Source organism: Miniopterus schreibersii (genome assembly GCF_964146895.1).
Source record: "Miniopterus schreibersii genome assembly, chromosome: 13".
NCBI lineage: Eukaryota > Metazoa > Chordata > Mammalia > Chiroptera > Miniopteridae > Miniopterus > Miniopterus schreibersii.
Window position 1 is genome coordinate 53,618,577 of NC_138113.1, and position 17,934 is coordinate 53,636,510.

The 17,934-nt window shown below is 52.3% G+C and overlaps 1 protein-coding gene across 1 annotated transcript; it reads right to left on the reverse strand.

Annotated features, from left to right (window-relative positions):
* Positions 1-5,512: 5,512 nt before the first annotated feature.
* On the reverse strand, positions 5,513-16,156 carry LOC308566033 (augurin-like). The gene is made up of 4 exons (XM_081155920.1): positions 15,858-16,156; positions 12,039-12,086; positions 9,948-10,189; positions 5,513-5,869 (listed from the first exon to the last, which is right to left on the reverse strand). The coding sequence occupies exons 1-4, from the start codon at positions 16,120-16,122 to the stop codon at positions 5,726-5,728; spliced, it is 699 nt and encodes a 232-aa protein (XP_081012046.1). The 5' UTR covers positions 16,123-16,156; the 3' UTR covers positions 5,513-5,725.
* Positions 16,157-17,934: the final 1,778 nt, after the last annotated feature.

The following is a 17,934-nucleotide window of genomic DNA, read 5'->3' on the forward strand; positions in this document are numbered from 1 at the left end:
GCCCCAAACCAGCCCTGTGGGGTATCATGTGGCAACAGGTCACAGAACTAAGACAGGTCACAATGGTAAGACAGGTCATAGAGGTAACTGGCAACCATTTCAGATCAGCCAGGTGGGCCAAGTAATCAGGTATTCCTTGGGTTCTTTTTTGTTTTTTAAAATCAGTGAATGAACATTTATTGAGCACCAACAAACCCCTCACCCTCTACTGAACACACAGAAGGTGCGGCCCCACCCGAGGGCCCGGCCCTCAGTACCAGGTGTTCTCGAAAGTGGGGAGCGATAGGAGGGTGGCCCAGAGGTGCCCTGGGAGGAACTCGACCCTAGTTGCTGGCTTTGAGGCTGGAGGAAGGGACTGAGGCCAAGGTTTTCGGGAGGTCCCTGGAAGCTGGGAGGGGCTTTTGCAGGGACTCAGAAGGGAACTGTCCCATAAGGACGGATTCTGCCAGCACCCCATGAGCAGGGAACGGGGTCTCACGGAGCCTCCGGGGAGCAGCACAGCCTGATGAGCCCCCCTCGGGGTTCTGACCCATAGCGCCTGCCATCACACGCTTTGTGGCGTGGGCCACTCCATTTGAGGTCACCTGTTAGGGCCATCCAGTCCCTGTCGAGCCGTGGTCACATCACCTGAGTCTGTTCGCTCCTTGGCTCTTAGTATCTTGTGAAATAAAGTGTTGCCTTGTCCACCTGCCTGTCTCCCGGCCCCTCTGAGCCCTGAAAGGTCACCTGTGAAGGCCCCGCCCCGAGACCCAGGTCCAGGGAGCGCCACGGAGGAGGGGACGGCGCTCACGTGTTGAATGAGTTCTGGAGTGGAGGGCTCTTTTCTGAGTTCACGCAATTTTATTTTTGTAATAAACCGGATTCATTAACATATAAATACATACATATGATTTCTTAAACCTCTTTAGGACATCTCACGTAAATTCATAAATTTTTTAAAAATCTGATTTTGGTCAAAACCTGTGTCTCCAGTTTTGGTTCAGAAATGCAGTGGCTGCTCTGGGAGCTGCCTCATGAGGGAAAGGGTCCTGACTGGGATGCACTTCCTGTCCCCCGTCCCCCACACACCAGCCCTTTGGCCCCTGGTGGCCAGTTGATCTGCGGTGGCCCTGACACCTCATCTCGGTTCCCCCGCCTGGTGTTGCTTCTGGTGGGGCCCGGGGCCTCCCGTCCCAGAGCTCCGAGGGCCCTGGCGACCTTGGCTCCTCGAGTTCTGCTTCATGTCTTACTTAGGGACCAGGAATTGGGGCCACTGGAGGTGGGGGCAGCTCAGACACTGTCTGCTCCTGGCCGCAGGCCTGCGAGGGGAGCAGACAGTGTGGGGTGGCCCCTCCTGAAGCTCCCCATTAGCTGGCCCCCTGTCCAGCTACCCTGCTGGGATGGCGGCTGTCCTGGTTCCCTCTGAGATTCTCGGTGACAGGTTTGGGGACAGAGTGATGTTGGGTGTCTGGACTGTGTCCCTGGATTAAGAAAGCAGATGCTGTGGGATGAAGGGGCAGACAAGCTGTCCGCAGAGGAGGCTGCTGCTTCCCGGGAGACGCTTCCTCTAGGAAACAGCAGCTCAGTCAGCAGTTCTGCACGGGGACCAGGTTTGCCTTCCGAAGACAAAATTATGGAGAGAAGAAACCGTGTGCGCTCTGTTGAGAAACCCAAGGAAAACTGTTCTGCAGAAGCTGTAGGGTGGGCGGATGGGTGGAAAGGTGACGGGATTAAGAAGCACAAATAGGCTGCTGCAGAACAGGCCCGGGGATGTAAGGTCGGCACAGGGAATAGTCAGTAATATTCTAATAATGATGGATGGGGAGGATCACTTAGTAAGTTCTGTAATGTCTAATCACTGGGTGGGACATCTGAAGCTGGTATAATAATGTTTGTCAGCTGTAGCTGAAAAATAAAAATTAAAAAGTAAAAGTAAAAAAAAAAAAAAAAAAAGAACACAGAAAGATAAAGGCCAGATTATGGAAAAGGTGACCAGGCAAGTAGTAACCAAAAGAAGGCGTGTCAGGAGATTTCAGGCCAAAAGTATTATAGAAATGAGGGAATTTGCTGCAGGATGATGAATGACTCCGTTCACTGGGAAGACGTATGATTCTAAATTTCTGTGTACCTCCTGAATTTGCCTCTACCCTCTTACAAAACCAGGCAGACAGGATTAAAGGAAAAACTTGTCCAATCCATCAGCTCTTACACACTTACAGTAGATCACCCACTAATTAGTACAGCAAATGGATCCCCCAAAGGAAAAAATAGACAATGTGGGCCGTGTAACTCTGGAACTCGAGCTAATGCACTTGACTGCCTCTGATGTCTGAGAAAGAAAGACACGCTCCCTTCAAGCTCACCTGGAGCGCTGGCCAAGGCTCACGCACCTGGTGACACGCTCCCTTCAAGCTCACCTGGAGCACTGGCCAAGGCTGACACACCTGGTGACACGCTCCCTTCAAGCTCACCTGGAGCACTGGCCGAGGCTGACATACCTGGACGTAAAGCTGGGGCCTCAGTATACGCCAAGGGCCGGGGTCCGACCCATCCCATTTCCTTCCCTACGATGCAGTTAAGCTGGGAAACAAAGCCAATAAGGTAATTTAAAAATGCGTTCACTTGAAAATCTAATACTTATAATCAGCTCATGGGTCAAAGGAGAAATTAGAATCGAAATCAGAATATTTCATCATGCAACTTTTCACATCCAACTTATGGGATACAATACTTGGAAGGCAACTTAAAGTACTGGTCTTTAAAAAAAATAAGGCTCAAAATGGAACTGAGACCTAATATTAAAGACCCATAGGTGCAGAGGCAAGGAAATTAAAAGAACAGAAATTCATGAGATAGAGAAGCACATAAAGAAGAGACCAACAAACAAAAACTACATGTTGGAAAAGATAAGACTCATTTTTTTAAAGGCACAAATAAATGGAATGAAAAAAAAAAGAACATTACCACAGATGCTACAGAGAAAAACAGGTAAGAGGATATTAAGGGCAATTCTCAACACACTTCAAAACATTGACATAATGGATGGTGACATAGACAGAACTTTGTGAAACAGATCAAGGAGAAAGAAAAATTAAAATAATCCTTTAACTGTAAAAGAAATGTGAGCAATAGTAAGACATTTCAGTGAAGAAAGCACCTCACTCAGGTGGTGCTGTCTGAATGGTGCTGAACGTCTGGAAAACAGACAATTCCACTCTTACCCAGGGAAGGGAAAAGAAAACACTCACAACCATGGATGCAAAGAACCTGGACCAACACAACCCAACCAGACCCAACAACGACTGAAAAGTCATGGTCCAGTTAGTGCATTCCAGGCATTCAGCTGATTAATACTAGAATTTCATTGGTAAAACTTACTACATTAATTAAAAAGGAAAAGTTACATTATCTCAAGACATAAAGAATCTGAAATTCAACATCCACATACGACATTAAAATTTTCTTAGCATATTTTTAAAAGAATAGAAATATCCTTAACTTGGTGAAGACCTACAAAAATATAAAGCAAACGAAGTCTATGGGGCGACATGGGAGGCACCCCTCTGAGACTGGGAATGAAGCAAAGACGTCCTCTCGTCACCTTCTCCCTCCTAAACACTGGTGGAGGCTGAGCCAGCCCAGGGGTGGTCAAGAAGAAACAGGAGTTTTAGGGGTGGGAATGGAAAATAGCGCAGCTGCTGTGGAAAACGTGTAGCTGCTCCTTAAAAATTAAACAATTACCGTATGATCCAATAATCCCACTTCTGGGCATGTACCCAAAAGCACTGAAAGCAGGGGCCCAAAGAGAGAGTTGTGCACCACTTTCACAATCGCGAGAGGTGACAGCAACCCAGGTGTCCATCAACAGACGGGGGGTCACAAAGTGTGGCCTATACACGCGATGGGGCATTATTCAGCCTTAAAAAGGAAGGAAATCTGCCACCTGCCACAACATGGGTGAACCTGGAGGACAGTACGCTAGTGGAATAAATCAGTCCCAACAGGACAAATCCTGTAGGACTCCACTTATGCGAGGCACCTGGAATAGTCCGGTTCATAGACAGCGAGCAGAACAGAGGGTTTCGGGGCTGGGGAGGGGAAGGGGGTTGGTATCTAACGGGACAGTTCCAGTTTGGGGAGGTGGAAACGTCTGGAAATGGGTGGTGGTGATGGGGCACGAAACGCGAATCTAGTGTCTCTCACGTCGGAGTTTCTCCCCTAGCCCCCCCTTCACACTCTGAAAATCAGTGGAGAAAATATCCTCGGGTGAGCATTAAACAAACAAACAAACGTGAGTCTACTTAGTGCTGCTGAACTGTACCCTGAAATGGTTAAAATGGCAGATTTTGTATTATGTGTGTTTTGCCATAAATTTTAAGAAGTTGTAAGGATTCCAAAGGAAGGAACAAAGTGACTACTGTGAGGTGTTACCATTGTCCACACAGGCTCCCGAGCCAGCGCTTCCTACGGCCCAGGGGGCTCTGTGACCCGGCTCCTGCGTGGGGCTGGTTTCAGAGACACATGGGAAATTATGCGTCATTTTTCTGAGAAAGAACAAATACACTTCATTAGAACAGTGATTCTCACCCGCAAGAATTTCTAAAAGATGCAATACCTGACTGTTTAATCAGGGGCACTGACCTCGTTTCCCTTGGATTGTCAAATAAAAAAGTGACAACAGCCAACAGCCAAACCAATAGCTGTCCAGTGAGAATGAATAAAATCAGACCTATTTTTTTGTCAGTTCAACAAAAAATACATTTTTCGGTGCACTGCAGAATTTCAGTAATTAGTTTCTGTGACGTGAGATGAAAAAGGCTGGAAATTGCTGCATCAGACTGTCAGAGGCGTCTGTGGGCCTCAGAAGTATGAGAGCCATTCTGAGGGGCTCCCCCCAACAGTTCAATCACCCCTACCCCACCCTACCCCACCCCACCCAGCATCCCTGCAGGCACCCAGCAGGCTGTGACCAGAGGCCCCTGACCAGTGATGCCCCAGGGCCTTTGGGGCCCCCCATCTCCTTCCCACCTTCCTCACCCCCTCTCCCCTCCCCAAGCAACTTTTCTCTTTCGTTTACTCAGGCGATTTAAGTATGATGGGAAATATACTCTTAAATCTTTCTTGAAGTCATTGGACAAGGTTCATTTTTTAAAGATCAGCGGGGCTCTGAAATCACCCAAACTTCAGGGTTGTTTCTACCACTGTTCATGTCCTGATGATAACATTAAACAGGCCCAGCTCTGGCTCAGGGCCTGGCGCCCAGAACGCCTACCTCTGTGACCTTAAAGAATGTTCAGCTAAGCTTCCTGGCTGGTTCTATACCTTGCATTTAATGTGGACTGAATTTTAACAAAAGGAAGACCCCTCCTGAGTCCCAGGGTCGCCTGGGGGTGGTGACATTCTTGGAAGGTTCCGCTGGGGTGATGACAGAGAGGGGCCTCTCAGGTGGCGCCTCAACTCTACAAACACTCCAGTAATGAAAACTGTGAGCTGCTTAATTTTCATCCAAATCCAGTCTGAGACTTTTCTTTTTAACAAAATGCTTTTATTGCTATTTTTAATGAAATGCACTGTTAGGTACTTGCATAAACTATCAAAAAGAGTTTATATTCATTGTTTTAACTCTTTCTTTCTGGTCACAAAGTGGGCCTGAAAGAGTGGCTGAAGCAAAGCACAGCAGGAGCCTCTGAGCCGGGTTAGGAAGAGGAGAGAGGACCCTCCTGGCCTCTGCACAGACGGACACTGGTTAGTAGTCGTCATAATTGTCGCTGGCTCCTTCCTGAGAGCTGTCGGGGCTCTGGGGACCCGCGGTGGCATCCTCATTGTGGTGACTGTGGTAATCAGAGTAGTCGTGTCCACTCTCATCATTTAGCCAGAGACCTTCCAATATCTGGAGAAGAGAGGGAACCATAGAGAGTGGGTTTAGGCCACACCCTGACCACATGTCACCCCGGCTTTCTCTGGGGTGGTTTTTCCTCAGTGATTAACAACCCAGGCTGAGTCCCGCTGAAGGACTCCTGTGCCCAGAGGTCACTGCAGCCAGGACGGGGCTCACAAAACGTTTTCCCCAAAGCAGTCCACACCCATTCCCATGAAAACTTCGGTCCTAGGAAAACTTCTAGGCACATCCCATACGTCAACACTTTGCTTTTTTGGTAAATGAAACAGGCATCTGCCTGATACAGTAACAACTGGGCCCAATGCCTGGCACATGCACATCTGACTGTGGCAGACACTGTGTTCCTGTCGCGTTCCTGGGCCAGGCCCACTCTGCACGTCGCGGGGGCTTCATCACTGGTGGCTGAGTGACTCCGCATGGCACTGGCCCAGCGTGGCACGGGGCAGGTGGGTTTGGGTGCTCCTGACGGTGACCCCCCCACACCTGCGGTGCTGCTTAGAGCCCTCACGGGCCTGTCCATCCCTCAGACACTGGTGCAATGGACACAACATGCCAGGCCCTGACCTGGGCACTGGAGGGCCACCCAACACCGGTAGGATATCCCCTGCTTCGGGAAGCCTACAATTCCCGAGAGACATGAGGACAGACATCTGCCACTAATAAAAAGAAAAGGGAAGGAGAGGGACTGCCTGCGGGGGGGTGAGAAGTGGGGAGTGACCTTCAGGTTCACAGTTTGGGCACCTGCTCTTTGCTATTAGTCCATTCCTAAAGGAAGGCTAGTTGTTTGCTGGGGGGGGGGTGCATGATGAATTGGGGTTACTCACACCTGTGGGCCTCAGGATGTGGTGAGTGATTTGGTGGAAGGGCAAAGAGGCAAAGCAGACGGACACGGCCTGGGGGTGGAGTGTGTGTGAAAGTCTGGGCTTCGGGCCGGTTTTTCTTAGTGTGGCCAGTGCGCCACCACCTCCGAATCTCGGGATGCTATAAAACGCAGAGCCTCAGGCACCCCCGCCCACCTCCTGATCGAATCTTCTGGTGGTTGGGTCTCAGGAGCCTGCTTTCATTTCAGTTAGACTCCAGTGAACATGACATCCCAGGACTCCTTGAGGCTGGCAGCCGGCCTCGCCCACGTACTCTCAGTGGCCGTGCTCTCTGGGTGAGCAGTGGCCGTGCTCTCAGTGGCCGTCCTCTCTGCGCGAGCAGTGGCCGTGCTCTCAGTGGCCGTGCTCTCTGGGCGAGCAGTGGCCGTGCTCTCAGTGGCCGTCCTCTCTGGGCGAGCAGTGGCCGTGCTCTCAGTGGCAGTGCTCTCTGGGCGAGCAGTGGCCGTGCTCTCAGTGGCCGTCCTCTCTGGGCGAGCAGTGGCCGTGCTCTCAGTGGCCGTCCTCTCTGGGCGAGCAGTGGCCGTGCTCTCAGTGGCCGTCCTCTCTGGGCGAGCAGTGGCCGTGCTCTCAGTGGCCGTCTTCTCTGGGCGAGCAGTGGCCGTGCTCTCAGTGGCCGTCCCCTCTGGGCGAGCAGTAGCCGTGCTCTCAGTGGCCGTCCTCTCTGGGCGAGCAGTGGCCGTGCTCTCAGTGGCCGTCCTCTCTGGGCGAGCAGTGGCCATGCTCTCAGTGGCCGTCTTCTCTGGGCGAGCAGTGGCCGTGCTCTCAGTGGCCGTCCTCTCTGGGCGAGCAGTGGCCAACTGTGCGGGCTGAGAGCAGGGCTCAGGCAGCCCCGAACGCAATGCCCGGCTCCTTTCCCCAGCCGGGGGCATCGCGGGGTCTGGGGCCTGGAGCCTGTGCCTGGAAGAAGAGGGCGCTGGCTTGTCCCGAACACTGCAGTTTCTCCTGGAGCGAAATCATCTTGTTCCTTGATTTTCTCATTTTAGAATCTCGTTTGAAGCTTGGTTTAAAATATATTTATTTCATTAAAATTTTTTAATGTTTGATGACTACAGAAAAGATGCGGGCTCATATTTTAAAATCCGTATGTGGGAGGGAAACGAAGAAAAAGGGAGATCGCAGTTCCGCTGCCAGCGGCCACTGCTGCCGCCGAGGGGGCTCCTTCCAGTGTCGCCTGCGCATATTTAGTTATTAGGTCTTATTTGTTCCTCCTTTAGTCTGGTTCTGTCCTCAGACACTACGTAGCCGTTTCCCCATGTTGAACTCTTAGTACCCATTTTCATGAATTGCAAATACTGGTAACCAAAGAAATGCAAAGTGCTAAAAGGTGAAATCGCATTTTCATCTATCAAATAAGTAAAATTTTAAAGCTTTCCATGAGAATAGCAGATGCTGCTGCAGACGTGAGGAAACAGGGGTCCTCACCTGTGGCTTAGGGAGCGACCCTCAGATGTATCCACCTTCGCCCAGTAACTGCCCTGGGCGCGGGCGATGCTCAGGAAGAATCTAGCTACACAAAGAGGTGCCAATTACGGCACCGGCCTGTGGGGTTGTGAAAGTTAAGTAAGTTCATTCATGTAAGAACTAGAATATTCCTGGCATAGAGTCTGGCTATAAGAGTTTAGCTATTTGTACAGCAAAACATTATATTTGAGTAGCAAAAAGATAACTGGGGAACAACTGATATGGCCAATGGTTTGGAACGAGAAGGAAATTCTGACACTGCTGCATAACTCAGTGGGATGCATTTTATGCAGCCATTAAAAATGGTCTCACCCTGGCCAGTTTGTCTCAGTGGTTGCAGCATCGGCCTGCAGACCGAAGGGTCAAGGGTTCGATTCCCGGTCAAGGGCACGTACCTAGGTTGCAGGGTTCGATCCCCAGCCCAGTCGGGGCGAGTGCAGGAGGCAACCAGTCCATGTGTCTCTCTCACATTGATGTTTCTCTCTCTCCTCCCCTTCCCTTCCTTCCACTCTCTCAAAAAAGTCAGTGCAAAAGAAGTTTCCTCCCGTGAGGATTAACAAAACAAAACAAAACAAAAATAGAAAGGTCTCCTTAGGTCCCCAGCCCACTTTATAATCAGACTGTTTGTTTCATTGCTCTTGAGTTGTGTGAGTTCTTCATATATTTTGGATATCTGCCCCGTATCGGAGGTATTGTTTGCAAATATTGTCTCCTATTCCATCGGATGCCTTTTTGTTTTGTTTAGTTGATGGTTTCTTTTGCTGTGCAGAAGCATTTTAGTTGGATGTAGTCCCATTTATTTTTGTTTTGTTTCCCAATAAAATTAATTTTAAGAATGATGTCTCTAAAGAGTTTGATTTTCTCTCACCAACTGCAGTATTTTGTATACGCCCTTGATTGACAACATGAATCACGGCCCGTGTGGAAAAGCCCTTCTGTTTGCTCTCGGAGAGGCCGCCCTTCATCTGCTCCCTGGCTGGGTGGGGCTGAGCGCTCTGCACCCTGAGCCTCGCACACTGTGCTGCTCCCAGCGGCAGCCTGGCCGTCACTCTGCAGAATTCTGTGCACTGCCTTCCCCACCTCCACCCTGCACTGTCCTACCTGCCCCTGGTCCCCAGCTGGGAGTCTGTGATTAGAAACATTTTTTCCTGTAATTGGGTGAATATGTCCACTCTCACTACCTGCGCACGTGAACCAAACCATCTTTTCTTGCAAATGCACTGACAAATTATCCCCAAAGCATTTGCAAAGACCCATCTCTCTTTAAAAGTCAGTTTCCATCTCCTTCCATTGTCCTCTTGGGTCTTCGCATTGACCTTGTCGTTTCTGACATTTTTTGAGGTAAAGCTGAAAATGTTTTGGTGTGGTTGTGAGTTATTTTAAGGCAGAGCTGTTAGAACTGTTCCTAGGAAAACCAGACTTGATGAATCAGTTCCAGCCAGTTTGGGCAGTGACTTCTCTGGAATTCCGCTTCCCAAACATGTTGGGAGGGCTTCCCATCTGAACCCAGTGTGATGGACAACTCCAGCTGCTGTCCCCATACTGATGGTCACATAACCCAGAGCCTGGGTAGCCTTGCCATGGGGGGGGGGGGGGGCTTGTCCTTTTGGAGCCAACAATGAAGCCTTATTTTCTGTGCCCTGTTTCCCCAAGCTATCCCCAGCACGCACACACACACACACACACACACACACACACACACACACACAGTGGGAGCGGGTACTCACCCTCCTGTTGGAGCCTGTATTGGGGAGCTGCTGGTTCCACTGCCGGTACAACTGCGGGTCCCACTGTGGGTACCACTGCTGGTACCACTGCTGGTACGACTGCGGGTCCCACTGCGGGTACCCCTGCTGGGTGTTGGACCAGGTCGGGTCCCACAGCTGCCGTCTCTGTCGCTTCAGGCTGCCCAGGAAGTTTTGGGCTTTGTTCTCCTCAACAGCCAGGTCCGTTTTCTTTGGAGCAGGTGCTGAAAGAGCAATTCCCACCCAGAAAGGAAAGAGCGTGGTTTGCTCTCCTGCTGGGTGAATCGCTGTCATACATCCCACCAGGTGCCCAGGGGGAGGGTGGTTTGACTCAGCGTCACTGGTACATTGAGTCCTGTTAATAAGCTCGTCTGTCTGGGACCAGCCATGTAAAAGGGGTGGCTGACCCTCAGCTTCTCAGGCCCAGGGTGGAAATGAAATTCAGCTCATTCCCTGCAGCTCTCCCGTGCTCAGAGCCAGGCCTCACTCAGGACTGATGGCTCCCCCCGGGCTCTGCATTCAGGAGACGGGTGTCTAGTCCGCCCTGGTGCACATGCACTGTACACGCAACCAAGAGAGCACGGGGCTTGCTCAGGAAACCAGGGAGTGGAAAGGTCTGGAATGATGAGCCCTGGGGGCCAGACCAGGCCCAGCGCGTGGTGTGGCCAGTGCTCACCCAGATTGCTGGGACACACAGTGCCACCGTGGGCACCACCTCTGCCTCGGATCACTGGCAGCCACTGAGTCTGGGAGGGTCCCGGTGCTGCTGTCCCGGGCTGCCTCCCGTCTGTCTGCGTGGTCTCAGCTGCTTAAACAGCACCCCCTCGGCAGGGGGCCGCCGAGCCACCGGGTCTGCCCGCTGCCTGGTTGAGCCTGTCCCTCCGATGAAGCTGGGCTGCCGTCCCTGCCTCTGTGCTGCTACGGAGGCAGCAGGGGGTGATGGGAGTGAAGTGCCTGTGTGTTCGTGGTCAGGTGGATAAATACCGGGGGGTTGTTTTCACTCTTGTTCATGTCTAATTCCCTCCGGGCCTGTTACAGCGTTTGGCACACAGTAGGTGCTCCATCTGTATTTCTTGGCTTGAAATGAATCAAAGTTGAGGATGTACACCCAGGACATGTGGGTATCTGGCGGTTTCTGCTCCAGTCCCCCTTTGTCAGGCTGGCCCTGAGAGACTTTCTGTCACCCAGCCGTGCTTGGGGAGACACTGGCTGCCCAGCATGGGGAAGAAGCTCTCCGAGATGCCCCAGAGACTGCGGAGGGGCCCGGGGCCGTGGGAGCGGCTGGAAGTGCTGGGCAAGATGCCCCAGGAGCCCCCGACCCTGAGGGGGCGCCCCTGCCCAGTACCTGCGGGATCCCCGAGGGGAAGCTGGAGGCCCCTTCGGGAGCCCACTTGAACCTACTAGAGTCCCTGCTGACTCGGACAGACAAGAGTGATTAAATATTCAAGTCAGGAGTGTGTCACACTTCCTAATTTCTAAGGGACAGTTAATTTAATATTACAGGTGAAATGAAGTTCCAGGAGGGAAATGGCCTTCACAGACCACAGCGTTGGTCCCATGGACGGAGCTGATGACAGCGGGCCCAGACTGCGCTCTCCCTAGACCCTGCGCGGCTTCCACCACGTTACCTGAGGAGCGTCTCTCCAGGTGTCAGTGAGAAGACGTCTTTCCAGCTGACCCCCCAGGAGCTAACTGGATGTGGGCCATCGGGACGGGGCAGTGCCTGCTGCCCCCGAGCTCTGCTGGCTCCAGAGTGTGCTCTGGATGAATGTGCTCTGACCGGCCCACGCTCCCGCACAAACAGCACCCAGGTCACACTGCAGCCTGCCGCTCTCATTTCCGAGTCCACACTGACAGCTTTCGGGAAACAACCTTCAGCCATCTCCTGGCAATAGTACTTATCTAATGAAACATCGCACCCCACACCCACAGAATACGCTGTTTAGACCTGCTACCTGGTAAGGGCTAAACACGCCTGATGCCCGAACACGAGGCTCCGGTGAGCACGCTCGGCGTGGCCATTTCATGTAATCCCGGGGAGACCGCAACCCTGACCCACGGGGGTGTATTTACCTTCCCGTCTTTGAAGCATCAGCCTGAGTTTATTTCCACTTATGGCACCTAAAGGAAGGAAGACAGAAGTCAGGTTGCGCCCACCTTGATCTGGCAGCTTGATAGTATCACACTGTTTAGGGCTGTGGCTTCCCTGTTGTGCAGCAAAAGCAGCTCAGGCTGCCCATGGCTCAGCCTGGAGACAGTGACCGTGGCTGACCAAGGGCATGATGGGATGAGCTGGTCCCCGGGAAAGGTGACATTGTTCTTTCAGCCCTTATGTCATGTTATGAGGGCCAGTCATCTGTCACAGGTGCCCTCCTGCAGGCTTTCTCTCTTCATGGTAGAGTGGGTGGAAGTGCCCCCCAATTCATGTCCACCTGAAACCTCTGAATTGAACTTTCCTGGAAATAGGGTCTTTGCAGACATTTGAGTCAAAGCCCTCGAGGTGCTATCACACTGAATCCAGGGCGGGCTCTACACCCCAGGACTGGTGTCCTCGCCCGAAGCCGAGAGGATGCAGAAGAGGTGCCGGCAGAAGGCAGGGGCGGCAGACGTTGGGAGCTGTGCTGCCACAAGCCGGCGCCTTAGCTCTAGAACTCAGCCCGGTTTGTAGCTTATCCCGATCTCCTTATAAGCAGACGTAATTGCACCATTTGCTCTTATTTTTATTCACTTCTAAAAATGTTTCTCAGCAGCATAGTCGTTTCAATGGAAAACAACGCGTCTGGCCTGATAGGACCCCTCCGGGTGTGAGGACCGGTCCACGCCTCTGGTCCTTAGGTGAACCTGTCAGCACAAGGCCTGTCCTCTGAGGGGAACAAAGCCCCGGGACAGCCCAGCCTCTCAGGTAGGGAGCAAGGTAGCTCCAGGTGTCAGGAGCTAGTCTGGCCCCAGGAAGGAGACAGGCACTGAGGGGAGGTGCGCACTTTCTTGGGCAGGTACTCAGCCTCCCTCTCCATGGTCAGGCCCCAAGGCCTGGATTTCTACCTGCAAGGGTACAGTTTTCTGGGGAAAGAAGCCTAAGCTCTCAGAAGTGTCTGGCACCCACATGAGATTAAGAACCCTGCTGAAAGAATTTGCAAGGTAGTTCACTAGGGGAAAAAGAACACATTTGGAGGGAAAGGTCACAGATTGGCTGCCCACAGCTGAACTTTTCCTGCAGGTGTGTTTTACTGGGATGCCCAGTGTTCACAGAATTTGAATTGAACACCTCTGGGTCTACATCACTCAGCACACACCCTGGTCTCCAAACAGCCACTCTATTAGCCCCTGTAAGCATCTGAATTTGGGTGATACCCAGCTGCCTTTAGAGTAGGTGTGCCAGGTGGGGAGCCGGCTCGGGAAGACTCTCTAGAGACCACATTACAGCACTGGGTGTGCGGGGTGGGGAGCGGTTGCCCTGGTGTCTCCACAGGAGGGCTGGTGTCTGCTGGACAGTGCGCCCAGGTGGTAGCACAATGTGCGGTGGCCTCTGGAAGAACCCAGGGGTTTCCATTGTCTGTGCGCGCGCCAGTCTACGGTGATGTGATGGTTTAAAAAGCAATTGCCATTTTAGACTCATTAATGACACGGTGGCATCCTGCAGAAAGGAAGCACTTCTCCTGTCTCTGTTTTCTCACTGCTCTGATCAGACCACCCCTCTGTCATCTGGTTCAGTTCAGAACATGACTTTCAGAAGAGCCCAGAAAAACTGGAGTCGTGGTCAGAGGGAGAGTCCAGGGAGGACAAGGGCCCAAATGTGTTATATGAGACACAGTAAAAGAATTTAGATGTCTAACCCGGAGGAATAAAAGCTCTGGGAGGAAAGTGATGGCTCTGAGGGGCCACAGGGCCACAGATTAGGACGTGAAGTAAGGTTTCCAACACCTGGCAGCCCTGCAGCACTGGCATAGGTCCGCCAGGAGGTTTCACATCAGGAGCCGCTGGAGGCTCCTGAGCACAAATAAGCAGAGAGGAGCCCTTGAGGAGGCTCCCGCAGGCGGGATTCCTTAGAGGGCCCGCATGCCTCTTATAGGAAGGAATCAAAGAAAACGCTTCCCAAAGCAGACAGCTGTGTTCCCTGGCACTAGTGGTAGCATTCAGTACGATCTTAACCTTTGTCCATCTGCAACAACTCCTGCGGAATTAAGTCCCTCCTATGCTGGCCTTCTGTGAAAGCTGAACAATTAATGAATGAAATGTGGTCTGATGTTGAAACAGACACGGGCTTAAGCATTTTCGATGAGGCTGCAATTTCTAGCAGCAAATGTGTCACCACTGCTCCAGACTTGCAGCCTCACCGATTCTCAGCAATGCAACGGAAAAGCATGGGTGATCCCTGAATTATGAATTTTCAGTGTTGCCACTGTACCAATCACTACACACCGAACTATAAACATTCACACGTATGATCCGACACCACACTACATTTGTTTGAGGAAAAAAGCAAAGAACAAGTGAACACGTGTGATGTTTTTTCTGTAGTATGGGATTTTTTTTTACCCCAACACCATCATTACTATTTCTAGGCTGTGGTAATTGGCACTTCTGAGTTTATCAAATCTAGTTACCTGGCAGAGATCTCCCAGCAGGTTTAGAATTGTAAGATGCCCCTTTGATCAATTTACTAATTGATCAAGAAGGGTGATGATCATTTTCTCCATTAAATGTTTTTGGGTGTCACAAAGGGCCACCTTTGGGACTCTATCTAGATAAAAATATTTTCATTCTATGTCATAAGAACGTTTCCATTCCAGCTCAATGTTGATACTGTAATATTTTAACTGACTGCTTTCACTACGTTCTTGGTATGAAGGAAACAAAATACAAGCCCTGAAGAGGGAAGCTTATAGCCAGGGCTCACTCTCCTTCCTGGGATGTGCTTCTTAAAATGAGCGGAACAGAGGGTGTGAGGTAGATAAATTCTGTAATGGGAAATTATTGATTAGCCTCCTCTGCACTTGTAATTTAGAACTGCAGTAACACATCCCCCCCCCCCAACACACACTTGAACAGGCCCCCTGCTGTCCGAAGGACCCCAGCTCCAGCCTCCGGGCTCCTGCTGCATGCCTCCTCCCTCCCCTCCACCAGGAACTTGGTTTTCTGTACCTGCTTTGAGTAAGTAAAATACAGTAGCCAGCAAACTCCCATTTCCATCCAGTGCCCAGCTACTCCGCAGTGGGGAAAGCACCAGCCTGGGGTCTCAGGTCTGGGCAAGTCCTTCACTCCAGCCCTTGTTCCCTTAGCAGGAGATCTGGGGCCACAGTGCCTGCCTCTCTCAGTTGTGAGCATCAAAGGCCCTGGAGCATGTGGGGCCACTAGTGAACCACAGAGGACCCCACACGGGAAGGCGGTGGTGTCCAGACAAAACATTATTTCCCACTGCCTTTCTCAAGGCAGGGTCTGTCCACTCCCAGGGTCCAGATGGCTGCACACCCACCACACTGCTTCATTCTGGGTGTGTGTGAAAGTGCACATGTTATAGGGAGTGTTCCATTGGGAATTTTCAACCCATTTGCTGAGGGCTCCATGAAGTAGAGCCAGGGACAGCATTTCTCCCCTAAGAGCGGTTCCCCCTGTGGGATGCAAAGTCTGTTCACCATCGGGGGTGTGGGGGGAAGGCGGGGCACCACCTGATTGAGTCAAGCTCCCATTACCCCTCCTCATTACCTTAGTCCTCTTTGGGACCCTCTGGCCCTCATTTTTCCCCGGGTCTGAGGCCCTGCCCTTGACCCTGGTACTCTGTCGGCCTGCCCAAGAGCACCACTTGCTACTTGTGCGAGTGCAAAGCCCAACACCCCTTTCACCCTTTGGCCCTCTCAGGGACTCAAAATGCTCCCTGGCATCGCCCCTACTTACTTGGGCCCAGGCACAGCAGCAGGAACAGCACCAGTGCGGTGGAGGCCAGGACGGCGGGCCGCGCGGAGGAGGAGGCCATGGCTGCACCCAGCAGGCTGGAGGGAAATGCGCGCACCACTAGCGGCTGCGGGAGGACTGGCGCGCGAGATAAAGGGGCGCAGGGGGCGGGAGAGAGGGGCGCAGGGGGCGGGCGTTCCTGCCGGGGCGGGGCCTCCAGGAGGGCGCGGTGTCCCCGGGCCGCGGGCCAAGTGGACCCTGAACGCATCGCATCGCAGCCTCTCTCTCGGGCGCAGCTCCAAGGCCGCAGAAGCTCTCGCCGCTGGAGCCACCGAGGACCACAGGGTGGGCGCAGCGGGCTGGTGAGGACAGCGGGGTTCCAGCTGCCAGGGAGGGGCTGATGCCATCAGGAGGGTAGGGCTCAGGGCCCCGAATGGTGGGAGGCAGCTGGCCGACCCCAGCCCAGGTCTCCCCCTCTCCTTACCCCTGCCCCAGCCGGTCTAGCTGCTGCCCCTGGGGCGCCCTCACTGGCACAGTTGGCTCATGGAGAGGCCTCCGGGGCCTCCTGAATCCCCACGCTGCGGGCACAGCCGCTCTGGCTGCGCTGCGATGGGGGAGATACTGAGGGGCCCGTCTGGGCTCAGAGCTGCCACCCAGGACAGCATCGCCCCCAGGCTCCTGGAACAGAAGGCCTTTCCCAAGCCGTGGACTGGGAGGGCTCTTTCCCCCAGGTGTTGGCAGAATAAGTGTCCCGCTGTGGGCTCTGTGACACTGAGGTGAGGCCCAGCGCCAGGCCTGCGCAGGTAGAGGACTCGCAGGGGGGGGAAGGAAAACAGACAAACTTGTCCCAGCCGGCGATGGGCCTCGCCTAATCAGTGTCTGGAGACCTTGTCTGCACAATGGCCGCAATGCTGAAATTACCCTCAGGGCCGGTCCATCTAAGACCCGCTCTGAGCTCAGCTGAGCGTCTCTTTCCTTTACCTCCTTTCTGCTTCTCATACCTTCCAGGGGTACCTGCTGACTGTCTCCCCAGATAACTAGCTCTCGGTGCAAGGCCCGCAGAGCCCTCCAGCAGGCAGGGGGAAGGGAGTGTGTTCATGTCAAGCAAAAAAGGACACATGGTGGCAGGTGACATGGGTCTGACAGACCCCAGGACTGGGCTGCACAGGTTTCCAGAGAGAAGCAGGAAGACAAGGTTCTGCATCAGAGGACTGTAGGGAAAAGCTTACAGATGCAGAGAAACTCTGGAGTGGGGTCCAAGTAAAGAGAAAAACTAAGAATGGCGATATGTGTACTTTTGCCCAAGACAAGAAATTCATCAGGAGGAAAATCAAAGCAAATAGAAAGTCGAGGTTCTGTGTGGATTTGTTTAGCACATGCATCAGGATATTAGTTATAATCTCTGATCTGTCCTGTGGAGAGCGCCTCCCTCTGCTTCAAATCTCCAACAGAGTTTGCTTCTGATACAACATTTAAATGCTTGTCTCTTAACTAGAATCTGATCAGAACTGAGCTCATGGGGCCAGAAGGACAGTAGCCACCTCCCTGCACAGTGTCCTCCTTCCCTCTTGGGCAGCAGGCCCACATGGTGCGCCCCCACCCGTCTCCTCCTGAGTACCCTTGAAAGTGCAGGGGCAATTTTATTTTGTGTTAATTCAGAGTCCAGGGGGAAAATGTCTTCTTTAATCAGCTCAGTCATTTGCAGGATTTGAAGACAAAGTAAGCATCGAATCCTAATTTTTAATGGGACTATATACAAAATATCTTAATGGCTGTTTTATTATAGAATTGGTAAGATGAATCAGGGATCCTACAGAAAATTATTTTAAAATCATTGCCCATAGGTGAGAAGAACATTTCCTGAGGATTAACCCGGATTCTTCTCCCCAAGGACGGGTAGAAATGAGCCCTTCCTCCTGCCAACTCCAAACTGCTCCAGCGGCCCCCGAGGCAGGGGAAGGAGCCCTGCAACTTCCACAGGAAGGGCCGAGACGGGGCGTGGCCAGGACTGGGCCCTGATGGCAAGTCCTCATTTTGAAGCTAAGTCCACGCTTCCTAAGCAAGAGGATAAAAAATGACC